The 18862-nt window shown below is 38.6% G+C and overlaps 1 protein-coding gene across 1 annotated transcript in view; it reads right to left on the reverse strand.

The window, feature by feature from the left end:
• kif6 (kinesin family member 6) overlaps window positions 1-18862 on the reverse strand; it is a 56045-nt gene that overhangs the window by 6416 nt on the left and 30767 nt on the right. The window contains exons 7-9 of the mRNA XM_016251475.1: window positions 10011-10217; window positions 9218-9361; window positions 9028-9114 (exon numbers count right to left, since the gene is read on the reverse strand). Of these exons, the coding sequence (XP_016106961.1) occupies window positions 9028-9114; window positions 9218-9361; window positions 10011-10217 (438 nt within the window). The remainder of the gene's footprint in view (window positions 1-9027; window positions 9115-9217; window positions 9362-10010; window positions 10218-18862) is intronic.

Genomic DNA, 18862 nt, shown 5'->3' on the forward strand with positions numbered 1-18862 from the left:
AGCTTCATTCTCTGGTTTTCCTGATGGTTTCATCCATCAAGTCTCATTTGCCCTTTCAAACAATTAGTGATTGTTTGTTTGTTTGTTTGTTAGACTAGTTTGTGTTAGTGTTTAGTTAATAAAACTCTTGTGCACAAATTACATGAGTTTCTGATTCTGCCTTGCAAATTAATTGTCCCTTTACGATTTTGATCCTTACTACATGCTCTAATTCATTAATACTGTATGAAAGTATTTTCTGTGGCCACGGAAATATTTATTTCCTAGAGTTGATATGAACTTACACTGAATGTTCGCTGGACGAACAGATTGGTTGATGGCAATTTAATTCTGCTACAGTTACTACTGGCAGCTGATATAAATAAATGAAATTAATCATAATTAATTGTAATTATTTATATACATTTCCCCTTTGAGCTAATTTGCTACATGAATGTATCTTTGAATGAAACCAATTGTCGTCAAAAAAATGTTGATGTCATTTCCATTTAATCTTTCCTATAATGCCTGATAAAGTAGTGTTCATGAGCACATGAGCACATGTGTACAGCTGTTACCAGGGAAACCGCTAGTTCTGCCACTTCAAAAGCGCCTCCTGCTGGCAGAGAATGAATTTGCATTTTCAATAAGCCAGTCTGCCGTTTTATATTTACATTATATTTTATTTTTTACTCATATTTTACATTATATTTCCTCCTGAGGAAATGCCGCCACACATAGAGTGTAAGTCTGTGGGAAACAAAAGTCTGTGTATAATATGATACATTATAAATATGGGAAATATAATTAATTGTAACTTAAGTGGATGCAACATATTCATTGTGTTATAAATCATTATACTCTTAAAAGCTATAACCACAAATAAGTAGGTATTATAATACACAGTGGGGAACCGTCAGGGCCCTCTAGGCCCTCAGAGAGGGCCTAACTTATTGTAAAAACAATATTTAACATTTTTAAATGTTTTAAAATATATTTTTAATAAAAAATTATTATTACAAATTTTAAGCAATTCATAATTTGACAAACATCATCTAAATAAAATAAATACAACTGTGAAAAAAAACTGCGTATTCAGTGAATCGACTTATTAACACTGCCCATTTTCTCCATATTTGAATGTTTCCGCCTAGTGTTTGCGGCTCTGTGATTCGTGGTCCAGCTATGAAATTACAGAGGGCCAAGCAATTGTATATCAATGGGGGAGTAATTTCGAATGACAGAAAAATTGACCAATCATATCTTTCCTCTAAATTTCCGCCCACTGTGGAGATCTCTCTGAAAAAAATTATATATACGCTGATAAACTAACTAGCTATTATTCATGTCACGATGGAAGCCGCAAATAACGTAAGTGAGAACATTTACTAGGCCGCTGAGCCAATAATAATATTATTTATTATAAACACTGCTTGTTTGTCATGAAGTGTCGGTCGCTAATTTGTTTTGTGTCAGCGCTGTCATGATGTGTTGTCTTAAACACATTACATTTGTTGGTTTTGTGTGATGGGAGGGAGTGCTGCACAACATACGATAATATATAACAAGGAGAAAATCAGAAAAACAAATAAAAACAATTCAAAAGCCATACGACAGCAAAAGCAGATTAAAACAATTCAAAGGCGCATATTACTACATGTTAAAAGCCAGAGAGAAAATATGTGTTTTAAGATATGACTTGAACTCAGATAAAGTGGAAGCCATTCTGATGTGAACTGGTAAGTTACACAATCTTCCAACCTAGGATGAAGTCATTATGTACATTAACAATAATTTGGGACAAATATTATGTAATTTAATGGAAAATGATGTGAGTGGCGCTGAGGCGCGGCAGGATTATGAACAGCGCCCAGAGTCGGGATCCGCGGACAGTCGCCAGTGGCGCCGCCGGTGTGCATACAGTCATGGAAAACAATGTGTGGGAATTTTAAAGACGTGGTACGGCGCGGTGCAGGGCTGCACATGTCGTCCGGTGTGCGACCGCCTTAAGGCTGGATAGCCTCTTGTTTCAGAGGTGGAATTGTCAAAGATGACTTTTAGAAGAGGACGCCAATAGCTAGGCTGGTAGTTTTTCCCCCGACGAGGGTAGGGGGAGAGGGCCTAGGCCCAAGAGTCACGGTTCGCTACTGATAATACATTAAAACTGTTCTTATGATTATTTATTAGATGATTCAACATATAAGGTTTTTTATAAATTGTATTATTCATTCCTTATAATGCCTAAAGAATACCCTTATAATGAATTATAAATACGGGCTTCCAAGTCGTCTCCAGTTCCACTTACTCCTATCCTTATGAAGTGCTTTGAACAGCTAGTCATGCACCACATCAAGTCTGTCTTCCCCCCTTCCTGGACCCCTTCCAGACCCCTCCCAATTTTGGACAAAAGAGACTTATATGTTAGAATGCTGTTAATCGATTTCAGTTCAACATTTAACACAATCATCCCTCAACAGCTCATTCACAAATGGGTCCAGTTGGGGTTCAACACCTTGCTGTTCAACTGGCTGTTGGACTTCCTGACTGGGAGAGCACGGCAGTACAGATCGGCAGTAATACATCCAGCACCATCACATTGAACACCGGGGCCCCTCAAGGATGTGTGCTGAGACCCCTTCTCTTCACTCTGCTGACCCACGACTGCACACCGTCACACAGCTCCAACCTCTTCATTAAGTTTGCGGACAATACGACTGTGGTGGGTCTCATTAGCAACAGAGGTGAGACAAACTACAGGAGCGAGGTGAGCCGCCTGGCAGGGTGGTGCAGAAGCAATAATCGCTCTCTGAATGTGGAGAAGATGAAGGAGATTTTTGTTGACTTCAGGAGTGTGCACACTCCGCATGCTCCTCTGACCATCAACGGTGCAACTGTGGAGAGTGAGCAGCACCAAGTTCCCGGGTGTGCACATCACAGAGGACCTCTCCTGGACTGTTAACACTGCATTACTGGCCAAGAAACTACAGCAGCATCTCTACTTCCTCCGCAAACTGAGAAGAGCCAGAGCCTCGGCCCCCATCATGTGCACCTTCTACAGAGGTACCACAGAGAGCATTCTGCCTAGCTGCATCACTGTGTGGTATGGCACTGGCAATGCGTCCAGGGCATCTACAGCACCCGTCTCACTCGCAAAGCCCTCTGCATTGCGGGTGATCCTATCCACCCGACACACAGCTTCTTCAGTCTGTCAGGGAGGAGACTGCGGAGTCTCCAGGCCAAGACCAGCAGACTTAAAGACAGCTTCATCCATCAGGCTGTCAGGAAGCTCAACTCTGTCTCGGCTCTTATTCAATTCTACCTTTTATTTTCTGCTTGGTCAAGAGTGTTGTTTGGCAAGACGTCCTGACATGAAGGTCATGCTTCTCTAGTGTTCTTGAAATGTTATTTACTCTCTTAATCAGATCATCTTGCAAGTCTTAGCATTATAATCTTTGTAGCATTGTGATTGGGTGCTAACAAGGGACAGGTGGAGGTGATGGCAGAGGGACAGCAGGTGGGAACAGTAAAGGATGCTGGGTAATGTATATGAGCAGAGGATAATGGGTATATGAGCAGAGTGACAGCATGGCATGGGTGGAGCTAGGAGCCTGCCTGCCTGCCAGAGGTGGAGCTGGGACTGGAATCCCAGGTGAAGCTAAGGAGATCCGAGGTGACACAGTAGGCCAGGAGGGCCAAGGTGGAACTGTGGGTATGCGGGACCAGAGGGAAGGAGAAGCCCAGTGGAACCTGAGGGATGGAAGGATGAAGTGCAACCAGAGACCAGGAGACTGTGGTGGATGCAGGGTAATGACTGATAAGGTTTTTTAGGTATCATCCTAACAGAAATGGAACCTCATAAGTGACTGATTTGGAATGCTCTACATAGACCGCAACTCTACACACCAATCAAACCCTGCACAAAGTGAAACACATGGGAGACATGAGGGAGCTGAAGACTGACAAATCCAGTTAGAGCTGAGGGAATGAGAAGCCAAAGGGGAGCCAAAGGGTAATTGGCACTGGCCGACGAAGGAGACTTAGGACTGGGCAGTACCAGTAGAGACAAAGGAGACCTAGGGCTTGGTGGAACCAGCAGAGATGAGGAGACTTGAAAGCCGGGTGGGACCAGCGAAGGCTATGGAGACCTGAGGCTAGATGGAAGCAGCAGCGGAGATGAGGCACGGAAGTAGGAGGTGTTCAGGGAATCAAGGAGTTCATTTGGGGGGGAATAGACTTCAAGGTTAGGAAGATGAGTGGAACTCTGCTCCACGATGTCTAACTCCAACCACTCCATCAGGAAAGAACATAGATACCAGGGCTCAGGGGCATAGATTCTCAGCCTCCGGGTCTGTGGTGGGCTCTGGTTTATAGCCCATACATGTAGAGAGTGCAGGTTTGGGCTCCGTGATAAACAATGACTCAGGCTCAAGCTTCTGAGCTCCATCACATTGTGGCTGGTTCACACACTTTGTCAGACTCTGGGCTTGTGGTGGGTGTGTGAGTGCATGGGAAAGGACTAGGGAGGATTTCCGAGGTGGCTGGGGTCACGGGAATATGGATGATGAATGGATGGTGGACATGGGCTGGAGAGGTTGTTGCTAAGTGGCGATGTCCTCCTCTTCCATCTTGCCTACAGTGAATGGCAAGCCACTCAGTTACAGCACAGAAAACATCATGTATTGCACCAGTGTGCAGGTGGTAGCTCCCGCTGTCAGCAAACTGAACAGGTGGTCATTCAGCCCACTCCAAAACAGGTCGTTAAGGTGCCATCACTCAAGGACACCAGGTGGCTAAGCTCAAGGAACTCCTCCACATAGTCTTCCAGGGGAAGGTCATCTTTTGAGAGGGAGAGAAGAATGTCTTCAGGGGTGTGAATGGTAAATCCTGCTGGGTTCATTTCGGTTGCTATTGGGGCCTGGCCTTCTGTCAGGGTAAACCCAAATACAGGGATGAGAGAGGAAGAACTGATGAACACAATTTATCAAACTGACAGCAGGATACCAACAAATGCAGATGAAAAGAAATTTCAGTGGATGAATATGGAAACAACATACGGAATGACAGAGTTCTCATCTTTGCAGTTTGACAATGATGCACACATACACACTGGTGGAGCAGACGAGACGAAGAACACAGAGAGGTTTACCAACAACCAATCTGGCTTCAAAAGCAAAAGAGACTGCCCTGCTCTCGGGTACTGAAGCCCTGAGACTGGCAAGACCAGCTTCCAAATCCTCAGTAGTCATCTTGCTGGGTCTGTCTGCTGCTTTTGTACAGTTAAAATGAAGATGGGCATCTCAGGAACTGCACTCCATTGGTTCAAGCCTTACCTTTCAGGTAGGTCCTTCGGGGTGTCTTGGAGGGGTGAGGTTTCCAAATCACCACTTCTTGCTATTGGGGTTCATCAGGGCTCAGTGCTTGGTCCACTTCTCTTCTCCATCTACATGTCATCATTAGGATCTGTCATTCATAAGAATGGCTTTTCCTATCACTGCTATGCTGATGACACTTAACTATACTTCTCATTCCAGCCAGATGATCCAACAGTAGCTGTTCAAATTGCAGCCTGTCTGAGAGATATTTCAGGGTGGATGAAGGACCATCACCTTCAGCTCAACCTTCAAGACAGAACTGTTCGTGGTTACAGCCAACCCAGCACTTCATCACAACTTCTCTATACAGTACAGCTATGTTCGTCAACCATAACTCCCTTCCAGGATAGCCAGGAATCTTAAGAGTTGTGATTGATGATCAGTTAAGCTTCACAGACCATACTGCTACAACAGCCCGGTCCTGCAGATTTGCCTTATACAACATTAGGAAGATTAGACCCTTCCTATAAGAGCAAGCCGCACAACTTTTTGTCCAACCTCTTGTTCTCTCCAGACTGGAATATTGTAATGCTTTCTTGGCGGGCCTTCTGGCATGTCCTATCAAGCCTCTGCAACTGATTCAGAATGCAGCAGTGAGAGTGGTCTTCAACAAGCCGAAGAAAGCCCACGCCACACCTCTTTTTATCAGTTTGCATTGGCTGCCAATAGTTGCTCACATCAAATTCAAGGTATTGATGTTTGCCTATAAGACAACCACTGGCGCTGCACCAATATACCTAAACTTGCTAATTCAGACTTATGCTCCATCCAGAAGCTTGCTTTCTGCAAGTGAATGACGCCTTGTGGTGCCATCCCAAACAGACACAAAATCACTCTCACGGACGTTTTCCTGGACTGTACCCAGCTAGTGAAACGACCTGCCTATCACAATTCGAGCGTCAAAGTCTTTAGCCATTTTCAAGAAACTTCTAAAGACACATCTTTTTCGCCAGCACTTGACCAATTAATACTAGCACTTACCTATTCTATTCTATTCTATTCTATTCTATTCTATTCTATTCTATTCTATTCTCTCCTATTCTATTCTATTCTATTCTATTCTATTCTATTCTATTCTATTCTATTCTATTCTATTCTATTCTATTCTATTCTATTCTATTCTATTCTATTCTATTCTATTCTATTCTATTCTATTCTATTCTCTCTAGCTCATTAAAAAAAAAACACCTTGCTATGCAGGGCCCAACAATGGGCCACTGCAGCGTCGTCATGACATTTTATCATTTGCATGTGTTTTTAAGCCTTGTTAATTAAAAAATTCAAGTGATTAAAAAGCATTTGTGCGCAAAGACAACTACATTCAGTACTCGCGTACTTTGTTCTTTGTTTTTGAACAGCATGCTCACAGACAGCCGCATCTCTGACACGCATGAGCCCCCTGAACGGGCAAATACATACAAAAGTATGTCAAAATACCCCTCTTGGCAAGTAACTTTGTAGCTTTAACAATGATTAATCTATATTTAATTTATACAGTGGAGAATAGATGCCCCGATCGACCATCCATTTTTTTTATATTTCAGACTATCTTCTGTTCCGTGCTTGCACACAAACTGCACTGCAATAATTGTCCCAAATGCCATTTGTGTGGAAATATTACGTTATTATTTAATTATAATTAGTCTGTAAACGGCCGTTAACAGAGGCCAGAGACTATGAAGTCAGACACAAAAAGGAGAACATACTGTAGAAGTCAGAGCAAGATCACTGTTCACGATGTGCAAAATATTGGAAGAAAATCCAAACACTGAATTTTATATGAATGTGTTTCTGAGGGGAACTGGCTGTTTTTAGAAATGGTGTTTTCTTTGTCTCCGTATAATGCATTTAAATTAGCGCTGCTGTGTTTACAGCAGTAACCAAGGAAATGCTCTATCACTGGTCCATAACCGCCGCCTGCTGTCAAAGAGTGAATCTGCGTCTCATTCAGCCCGTCTACTGTTTCTGTGTCATGTAGATGTTTTTTGTAGCATAATTTCACAAAGCTAAAGTCAGACCACTCTGATTTTGCTTCAGATTTTTAAATTATACAGTCTAATAAAAATCAAACATTGCACATGTATTGTTTTTTGGGGGGTTTTTTGGGATCAATTCATGATTAAAATGCAGTGTCTGCTTCTAATTTCAAATGGTTATGAAAAATCAAGGTGCAACACAGAGTTAATAATATGCAAATGTTATTTTATGTGTGATTTTTCCATTTCTTTGCCTGAACATACTACAAACATAACCTAAAGCATAATTTCATTCATCTTTGTGCTATAGGCCTATATTTAATTGTGCTATTACTTGTAATTTGTAAATTTGTTTTTATTTACTGGCTGTCACTTGTCTTTAATAATGTTTAGACTTTATATTTATGTTTATTTTTGGCTAGTGATTTTAGCTGTGGTATCAAAATTGAAATAGAGAATTGTAAAATCTAATTGGTATCTAAAATAATGGTGTCATATAAGCTTATTTATTAGAATACAAGATAAGATCAAAAACAATGATAACAGCAACTATTTTATTTTTTTGTGGCAGGGCCAGTGAAAATGTTGGCAGGGCAAGTAAAAATTTGAACCACAAAATCCTTAGCGTTGTTCCCTGCTATGTGTACTGTGCTAGACTAACTGAGACTTGTCACAGCACTTGTATACTGTTGCTCTCTTGTTGGTCTGATTGTTTTTATTGTTCGCCTCATTTGCAAGTCGCTTTGGATAAAAGCATCTGCTAAATGATTAAATGTAAATGAGTACCAGGAGACAACTTGGAGACTTGGAGTTGACTTGTGAATGAGAAGGTGATGACTAGGAGACTGTTCGTGGAATCGCAGGTGAGTATCAAAAGGTAGGTGTCAATGTAAGAGTCAACATCTCTAGGGGAATTTGGGAAGTACAAAATGCTGTGCGTGTTATGATGCAGATACTTTAAAAGATACTTAAGCAGCTGGTATTTCTGAAGCTTTTCAAATATACCGTTTCACTCTTAGAACTTTGTTGGGTGATATACCCATGCTTTTGGAACAGCTGTTTGTTATTCCAAGCAGCAACGAACTAAAAATGTGGAAGGTAATTAAGCTGCATTAACTGGCAATTCTGTAAAGAAATTAAAAGCCTGAATATGGGTTACCATGAATTTACAGTGAAACATAACAGTACTAGCTACCATGTGCAAAATTTGGTGAAGAGCCTAAGAGTACTTCGAAAAAGTAGGGTTCTTTGTAAATTTTAAATTACTGAAAAATATTATAAATGAAAATGAAGATCTACATTCTGTAGATATTAACTTAAGGATTCAGGGCAATTTATCTCTAACCCTTAGGGTTCCAGAGTTATGATCCAAAAGCTAAATTGCCTTATTATAGTGCTACTTGGTGTCGGATGTGTGTCTGTGTGCCTGAGCATCCTGCCAAGTTTGGGGTGTCTATGATTTTCGATCTCTGAAGGTGTAGTCACAGACAAAAAAAGGTCCTTTGCATACTGTCGATAGTACATTGATGCATGAAGCACAGCTCACACAGAAGTCACTGTCTGTTTGCATTTCGTGGGGAAATTTTTTGCATTTATGCAAAATTCCAGATTGAGTGGAACCAGCTGCCTACCATTTAAAAAAATACATTTAACAGGATATTTTTTAAAGAAATAAAGTCAGATGATAATGTCAGACTTACCAGAGCAGGATCCAGTTCTTCATTGAGCAAAGCATCATTCTTAATGAAAGCCACTCTTTGAGCAAAACGACAGGTGGATATAGACTCCTGACAAAAAGAGAGAGAATGATGTGCAAGAGTGATGTCAAAATTTCAAACAAATTCATTTTTTTGTGCACAATTTTTTTAAATTTGAGTTTAAGAGATGTACATCAGTGTTCCTCCTCTCCACAGACACAGCAGCGATCATGGTGGTCATACAGTTACCACCCAAACTGTCTCTAAGCACAGAGGTCATCATGGAATTGCGGTAAGGGATGTGGGATCTATTCTTCTCCGACAGGGCTATGATGACCTAAACCAGACAGCAAATAAAACCCACCAAATTGTGGCTTCAGTAATATGATTAAAACTCATTTTAAAATCCAGAAGGGTAATATCAATATAAACAAAGGTTTATATTCAAAATTATTTAAATTAAAATTATTTTTTCAATATATTTCAAATCATAATTTTTGAGTGCACTATGGAGATTTGGGTAAAAATGAAAAAAATTTCATTACTGAGCAAGTACATGGAAAAACTGTGTTCAAAACGGCATTCTCGCATTACCCCAATTCTCTATAAGCTTAAAATAATGATTTATATTTTGAACCGCTAGATCAGACTTGGCAGGAAATTTAATGTTTACACTGTTTGTCCTTGTATGTTTATATGTACATTATATTCTAGAACAGAAAAGGTCTGGCTACTATGGTGGCACATATGCTACTTGCTCAGAGTCAGATTACATTTTTCATATATGTGCTGATCTGTACTGATATGGTAATCAAAAGCAACTATGAATAAACCTCAAAACCTCAAATTTATCAGCATAAAAGAGCTGAAAGCACAACATAAAACATTTCTGAAAGTGACTTGGAATTCCATGTTTCAACCACATGGTTAGAGAGGGCAAAATTCCATAGTGCACCTTAAAAAAATAACAAATAAAGTCCTCTGACCTGCTCCAAGTAGTGCAGCGAGAGGTTAATATATTTTGCTTCTGTTAGGATCTGACCACCCACACCTGACTTTCCCACTCTTTCAGACCCAGCCAGATCCACCAGGTGCAACTTGGAGCACCGCACCATGGCTGAACCCAGCTCTTTGCTGCACAGGTGAATGGTAAAGATGCAGTGAGACCGTGTAGAAGCCTGGTTCATGGGAGTCTACATAAAGATGGAAACATAGAAAAGAGATGACTTATGAGTCAAATTAACTGCCATTACAGCAAATAACAATAACATGGTCTATTAATATTGAACATATACTGTATGTCTTCAGCAGTGTTGGGAAGGTTACTTTGGAAATGTAATAGGTTACAGATTACAAGTTACCCTACTTAAAATGTAATAAGTAGTGTAACTTTTCAATTACTTTATTAAAGTAATGTAACTGATTACATTTGATTACCTTTTGATTACTTTTCTACATTTTTAATGTTTTCACCTGTTTATCATTTTTAAACATGTAAACTAGGCAGGGTAAGACATTGGATGCAAAATTCACTTTTACATGGTGTTTGCATATAAATGTATCTTAACAGTGTGTGGACACAACCACCCTACAATGATTAAAAATCCATTCACTCATTTTTTTTTAATTCCCCAGAATCCTAAACAGTCTCAATTATCAAGCCGTTTTGATTTTCAAGGCAGGTTTTGTTAAAAAGTTAAAACTCAAGGCTAGATCAGTACCTAGTGTTCGTGATCCAGCTGCACCTCCAGAAGAAGTAAGTCTGACACTTTATATTTTTTATGATTATTTGCAAATCGCCTTTGCTCTTCCACGAAGAAAGGGGCGGGTGAGCAGAGCTCATTAGCATTTAAAGGGACAATGCCCAAAATGAGTCGCTGTGAGCAGAGCAAGGTAAAAAGCGTGGTTTTACACGACCACTGAGGAATTATAACCAAAGTATGTTGCAGACCGTTCATGAAGACCTCCGTGAAGTTGGCCCCCCACCCAACGCAAAACGTTGGCAAAATAGTCTCAATCGTTTGTGCTCCGTTTGTGCTGTAAAAATTTTCGTTTGTGCTGCTTTGGTTTTTTAGATATTAAAATAATATTTATAGGTCATTCTGAGGTCACTCAGCCCCCCAACATACTCCAAATTCACCCCAAATAGTCTCATTTGTTTGTGCTTCGTTTGTGCTGGTTTGTGCAGGTAAAAGTTTTGTTTGTGCTGCTTCGGTTTTTAGAATATTAGACATTGAATTATATGCGATGACGTCACCAGCCCCCCACATGCTCCAAATTCACAAAAAATGTTCTGGTTTGTTTGTGCTTCGTTTGTGCCGTAAAAAAATTAGTTTGTGCTGCTTCGGTTTTTAAGATATTAAAATAATATTTATTGCTCATTTTCTGAGGTCACTCAGCCCCCCACTGCTCCAAAATTGACCCCAAATAGGTTTGTTTGGTTGTGCTTCGTTTGTGCTGGTATGTACAGGTAAAAGTTTCGTTTGTGCTGCTTCGGTTTTTAAGATATTAAAATAATATTTAATGATAATTTTGATGTCAATTTTGATGCCCCCCACATGCTCCAAATTCACCCAAAATAATCTTCTTTGTTTGTGCTTCATTTGTGCTGGTTTGTGCAGGTAAAAGTTTTGCTTGTGCTGCTTCGGTTTTCTAGATATTAAAATAATATTTAATGATAATTTTGATGTCAATTTTGATGCCCCCCACATGCTCCAAATTTACCCCAATAGTCTTGTTTGTTTGTGCTGGTTTGTACCGGTATTTTTGTTTTTACTGTCTTTTTTAACAATACAGTTGAAGTAATAAGTAATAAATTGAAACAGCAAACCAAATCACATGAAATAGTCGCAGTCACTTAATTGTTAGTAGCAATATTTGTTCAATTAGACCAATTAAACGAAAAAAAAAAAAAACTTGGCCTATTTCATTATGTCTTTACATTAAAAAAATAAAGACTTGATATACATAGGCCTATTTTCGTTTCTGCGCACAAATAAAACATGCAATAGCCTACTGTTTCCAGGTCCGTGTAGCCTATACTTTTGCATCCATTAATTTTTCCTTTTTTACCATGACGAAAAAAATGAAAAAAGAAGGATTGTTGTATTTTTAAATGCCATCCTGAAAACCAAATTTGAAATTAGAACCGTACACAAAATGCTGCCCGAAAAAGTAAAATATAGATTTTTTTATGACTTTTTGCACCTTTAATAAACAATTGAAAAAATGCACAAATTAATATAGAAAAATTTAGATTTTAACAGATTTTCTTTGGCCAAATTAGAAGTAGGCTAATGCTTCTCTTGCACATTCAGTTTAGAACTATATGTCTCTGTGCTAGATCATTGATGGGGAGCTGGGCAATTAATAGTAAATATGACCAAAACAGGGTATTATTATTATTATTTGTATATGAAATAAAATCGCTATATAGCCTATGCGCATGCCAAGTATTTGTCGGAGTATTATAGTATTACTATATGATATGGAGGCGCCCGCGCAATCTCTCCATTTTTTTTTCCGCAGAAAAAAATTTGAAAAGGGTACTCCCTCATTTTTTGGTTTTCTTTTTACTGTGGGGATGGGCCTCAGCATTTACTAATATTTTAAAAACCGAAGCAGCACAAACAAAACTTTTACCTGCACAAACCAGCATAAACGAAGCACAAACAAACAAACTTATTTGGGGTCAATTTTGGAGCAGTGGGGGGCTGAGTGACCTCAGAAAATGAGCAATAAATATTATTTTAATATCTTAAAAACTGAAGCAGCACAAACTAATTTTTTTACGGCACAAACCAGCACAAATGAAGCACAAACAAACAAGATAATTTTTCATGAATTTGGAGCATGTGGGGGGGGCTGAGTGACGTCATCGCCTATAATTCAGTGTCTAATATTTTAAAAACCGAAGCAGCACAAACTAAACTTTTACCTGTACAAATCAGCACAAACAAAGCACAAACGATTGAGCCTGTTTTGGGTGAATTTGGAGCATGTGGGGGGCTGGTGACATCATTGCACATAATTCAATGTCTAATATTTTAAAAACCGAAGCAGCACAAACGAAACTTTTACCTGCACAAACCAGCACAAACGAAGCACAAACAAATGAGACTATTTGGGGTGAATTTGGAGTATGTTGGGGGGCCGAGTGACCTCAGAATGACCTATAAATATTATTTTAATATCTAAAAAACCAAAGCAGCACAAACGAAAATTTTTACAGCACAAACCAGCACAAACGGAGCACAAACAATTGCGACTATTTTGCCGACATTTTGCGTTGGGTGGGGGGTCAACTTCACAGAGGTCTTTCATGAAGACCCTAAAGAATCATATCAACTTGTGGAAGATCAATGTCCCTTTTGAAGCACAGCCACCACAAAATCAGACTTACTTTGAGATCATTCTGAGGTTAAATACTTATTTAAAATCATAACAAGAAATATTTTATTATCTATGATACTGTTTTTGAAATCAAATCTTTACACAGCTATGACAGTAAACACTGGAATCTAACAATGCCTTGGGAAAAAAACTGTTAATCTTTAAAAAAAAAATGAAGCATAGCTATACATAAACTCATATAGGAAATTATCGAGTTATCGAATAAGCATGTTCTAAACTCATGAAACATTGGTGTTTCATATTTTAGAGCAGTCACTGCAATTTATGAAAGAAATCAATTAAATCTGTATGTGGGGGTGTGTGTGAAAAAAAACAGATGTAACCCCCTTTGTAATCCTTAACATTTTCATAAGTAACTAATTTAATTACACATTTTTTCTCAGTAACTGTAACTGATTACAATTATTTTTATTTTGTAATTCAATTACGTAATCCCATTACATGTAACTAGTTACTCCCCAACACTGGTCTTCAGTAAGTCAAATTTTTAAAACTATTCTCATACACTATTCAACATACTCCAAACAGGTATAATCACACATGTGGAAACTCAAGATGATTAACAGCAACAAATAATACTCCCAAACAAAATTTTTGTTAGAGTTACGGAAAAATAGAAAACAGATTTGTGCTTGTATCAACATTTTCTGCCTAACCCAGCATCTGCGTCAAAGTCCAACATGTTTGATTAGTGTCTCGTAAACATGGTGACTTTCGAGTGGTTTATTTTCCGAAGCTAGTAATACACTGTGATGGACAGAGTGAAACATGGAATAACTCATTAGGATACACTTATTAATGAGATGAGTAAAAGATGAGAATGTGAGCTGAAGACCTGAATTTCTTACACTAAGAGCTAGTAAAATATGTTACACATTATCATTCTGCTGTTAAACTCCCAGGTTCTCCAAACAGCTCCTCTCATGCTTCAGATCAGTGCCCTACACTCTGAGAGACTGTCAGGCACCAAGGTTCCTTCCAAGACCTGCTCACTCTCCTCAGACTAATCAGAAATGCTACTAATACTTTCACACACAAACACACACTCTGTCTAGTTTCACATGTGCACTCTCAATTAGTATTTTTTCTTCCTGCTGTGTTGGAAAACCTACCTCTGGAATAACCGTTCATGGACATTTTCGAGTGCTGTGCAACTATTTAAGTGAATTAGCAATGCATCACCCCCAAAGAAGCAAATAAAAGTAAAAAATTTTTTTTACAGATGTAAAATGTAAAAACAGATATATATGATGAATATTTAAACATAGGCAGCTAGACCACATCTGGACACAACTTTATCTCAGAACTTTTGTGATAAGTTGCATAATTATGGCTTCTAACACATCAAAAAGTAAAAAAAATAAACAGACTCTCATTTCTTTTCTCAGCTGGACCATTTTTCCCAATAACACCAAGTAATGTTTAACAGGAGAGATTTCTTGTTTAAAATCAAAATGGACCTCTCATAAAACTGCATGTGGGTGACCACAATGCTTACATTGTGGTCACAGAGTCAGCAATCAGAAACAGCTCCATGGGGTGATTCATACCACAAAGGACTTACAGTTGTAATATTGCAAATTTTGAAATATTTGAGACAACGCAGATTATGGGATTTAAGGCTTTGTATTATATGCCTATCCCTACTTTTATTTATTAGTCATTGTATAAGTAAGATGAATGACAATTAGGGGTTGAATGGATCGTAGTTGATCCGTGAACTGTACGGACCAGGACCCACGGTTTGGCACGCATGTGATTTGTGGATTAAATGCAAAATTTAACATCATAGAGTTAAATTTTATCATTTATATGTGTTTTGTTTTGCCAATTTACACATTCAAGTGATGTTAAACCATGCCAGTGAAAGAACAGGTGAAAGAAAACTCGATTCGGTACTCCTGCTCTTTTTTTCTGTGCACACAGCCACACACACAGAGGCCCGTTTAAAACAGTGCATGAACACAGAGTTGATTCCTCTTTCGCATCTCTTTGCATCTTAATAGACACACACAAATAAAATACCCATCTCAGCAATTATTCTCGTAAACGCAGTTGGTTATGTCTTAAGTGAACAAAAACAGCTCAGAAAGAAAGCAGATGTGTATCATTATATTGGATTTGCACATCAGGCCTTAAAGGGATAGCAGCCTATAAATACCTGCTGCTGTCTGTATCGGAGACCTTATTTTGTAATTTTGGCTGCGTTTAGAATTGGCATTAACATGCGATCACTGTGATCCGATCAAGCAGATCGGATCATCAGTCAATCAAGACACGGCGCGTTTATACTTGGCAACATCAAGTGATTTCTCTATCTGGATAACCGATCGGATCTCTCTTTCCCACGCAATATTTAAATAAGTGTTACACCGGACGCGAGCGGTGCGACGCAACAAAATACTATAGAACACATTATAATCAGTGATGCTGTCTACACTGGATGCGGCAAATCCCAGACAGTAAACTGTTGCCTCGTTCTGTTTATGATGTACTGACACAAAAGTTCAAATGATTTGCAACAGTTCCTTTGTCGTGTCCAGTGTAAACAGCCTCACGCTGTTGCGGCGTGGCGTGACAACTGCAGGTGTGTGATAATTCAGATATGTGTGAATTCAGGTTCTGTTGTTGCTCTGTTTCCTTCTGACAATTTGGGAGAGAGGGGGTAGTGTTTTGTGTGACGTCAACCTGCGAATGCAGACACGATGTCTGGATTGCATTTACATTACACTGAGATACGATCACAATGCGTCCTCGACCATCTCTGGACCAGGACACGCTGATCGTATAACATTCCGATCAGAAGCGCGTTTACACTTGTCTTTTCAATGTGTATGTGGACAACATCCGGCTACAGGTCACATGTTAATGTTAAGTGTAAATGCAGCCTTTTTTATATTGTGTTTATCTATGCTTGTAATTTGTTTAATTGGTTTTATTTATTTATTTAGTTAGTTAGTTATTTAGTTTTATTTATTTATTTTACTGACTGTTTCACTTACCTTTAATCATGTTTTAACTTTCTTAGTTAGGCTAGTAGTTTTCATGCATTGTACATTGAAGAAGTACTTAAAGTGTGCTTTAAGTAATAAAAAGGAAAGCAAAGTTACATTTACATTTAGTCATTTAGCAGACGCTTTTATCCAAAACGCCTTACAAATGAGGACAATGGAAGCAATAAAAATCAACAAAAGAGCAAAGATATACAAGTGCTATAACAAGTCTCAGTTAGCTTAACGCAGTACACGTAGCAAGGTTTTTTTTAATAGTATAATAAATAAAAAGAAAACCGATAGAATAGAAAAAGAATAGAGCAAGCTAGTGTTAGAGGTCTTTTTTGCTTTTGTTAATTGTATAATAAATATAAAGAAAACTGATAGAATACAAAAAGATTAGAAAGTAAGTGTTAGTTTTTTTTTGTTTTTTTAAAGAAAACAAGCAGCAAATGAATAGAGTGCAAATCTAAAAGGGACAAGTGTTTTAAAGAATAGAATTAGAATAGAGAGTGCTAGAGTTAGAGGGTCAAATAAAGATGGAAGATATGTGTTTTTAGCCGATTCTTGAAGATGGCTAAGGAATCAGCTGCTCGGATTGAGTTGGGCAGGTCATTCCACCAGGAGGGAACATTTAATTTAAAAGTCCGTAAAAGTGATTTTGTGCTTCTTTGGGATGGCCCAATAAAGTGACGTTCACTTGCAAGCTTCTAGAGGGCACATAAGTCTGAAGTAATGAATTTAGGTAAAGGGGTGCAGAGCCAATGGTGGTTTTGTAGGCAAACATCAATGCCTTGAATTTTATGCAAGCAGCTATTGGTAGCCAGTGCAAATTGATGTGACGTGCATTATTTTTTGGCTCATTAAAAATTAATCTTGCTGCCGCGTTCTGGATTAATTGTAAAGGTTTGATAGAACTGGCTGGAAGACCTGCCAAGAGAGCATTGCAATAGTCCAGCCTGGACAGAACAAGAGCTTGAACAAGGAGATGTGAAGCATGTTCCAAAAGAAAGGGCCTGATCTTCTTGATGTTGAATAAAGCAAATCTGCAGGACCAGACAGTTTTAGCAATGTGGCCTGAGAAAGTAAGCTGATCATCAATCATAACTCCAAGCTTTCTGTTTTTGAAGGAGTTATGGTTGATGTGCCTAACTGGATGGTGAAATTGTGATGAAACAATGGGTTTGCTGGAACCACAAGCAGTTCTGTCTTGGCAAGGTTGAGTTGAAGGTGATGGTCCTTCATCCAGCAAGAAATGTCTGTTAGACAAGCTGAGATGCGAGCCGCTATCGTCGGATCATCAGGATGGAATGAGAGGTAGAGTTGAGTGTCATCAGCATAGCAGTGGTATGAAAAGCCATGTTTCTGAATGACAGAACCTAATGATGCCATGTAGACAGAGAAGAGAAGTTGTCCAAAAACTGAGCCCTGAGGCACCCCAGTAGTTAGATGTTGCGACTTGGACACCTCACCTCCCCAAGATACTTTGAAGGACCTATCTGAAAGGTAAGACTCAAAGTTACATGGATATAAGTAATTATTTTTTTCTTGCTGATCCGAAAAATGATCCGATCTGTGACTCAAGACCCACAATGTGATCCGAACCGTGAGTTTTGTGATCTGTTGAACCACTAATGACAATACATTGGATTTTGGGTTACATATCCCCAAGGCAACATAGTGTTAATTTTGTCAGCCATTTTTTAAATTAGTCTTAGTCCTGGTGTCAAATGTACTTTTTAGTTATTATCATATTTAGTCAACCTTGTCCTGTTTTTGTTTAGTCAAGTTGTAGTCGACTAAATGTCTGAGCTTTTTAGTCTAGTTTTAGTTAAAGTCCCTTTAAGGCAAGTCATTTCACTCTGAGGCCATCTTTGAAACACCTCTCGAGCATGCAAGCGCAGCTCCTATCTCTTTGAATGGGAAAATATCAAATTCTCCAAAACTGTTCCCCAAGTTGATGATTAAATTTCATATTTGAAATCAATGAAATCTGACAACGGTTTCATAAATGTTGTTTCTTTTGCTCAAATAGCGCTAAAAAGCTTATTTTTCAGGCTAGACCAGACAATGTGCATGCGCAGTCCTAAGTGCACGTCTCAGAACGCTGACTGTTTCTATAGCACCCGGGACTTCTAACAGCAGCTGCAGTGATGCAATGACTTTACTGATTAGCGATTGGCTCTTTTACTCAAAAGGCGGGGCTTCCTTCGATTAAGCAGCCATATTGAGTGTTTAATTTTCCCCTATTCAAAACAATACGAGTGACACGTCTTGGGTATTCTATAGTCTTTGTTTTAGTCAATGAAAACTTTGTCACATTTTCATCATACAGTATAATATTAAACTGAAATATATATATATATATATATATATAATTTTTTTTTTTTTTTTTTTTTTTTTTTTTTTTATTAAAAAGATTTTTTTCTTTT

This window comes from Sinocyclocheilus grahami, unplaced genomic scaffold (genome assembly GCF_001515645.1).
Source record: "Sinocyclocheilus grahami isolate Dianchi unplaced genomic scaffold, SAMN03320097.WGS_v1.1 scaffold1047.1, whole genome shotgun sequence".
In the NCBI taxonomy this organism is placed as follows: domain Eukaryota; kingdom Metazoa; phylum Chordata; class Actinopteri; order Cypriniformes; family Cyprinidae; genus Sinocyclocheilus; species Sinocyclocheilus grahami.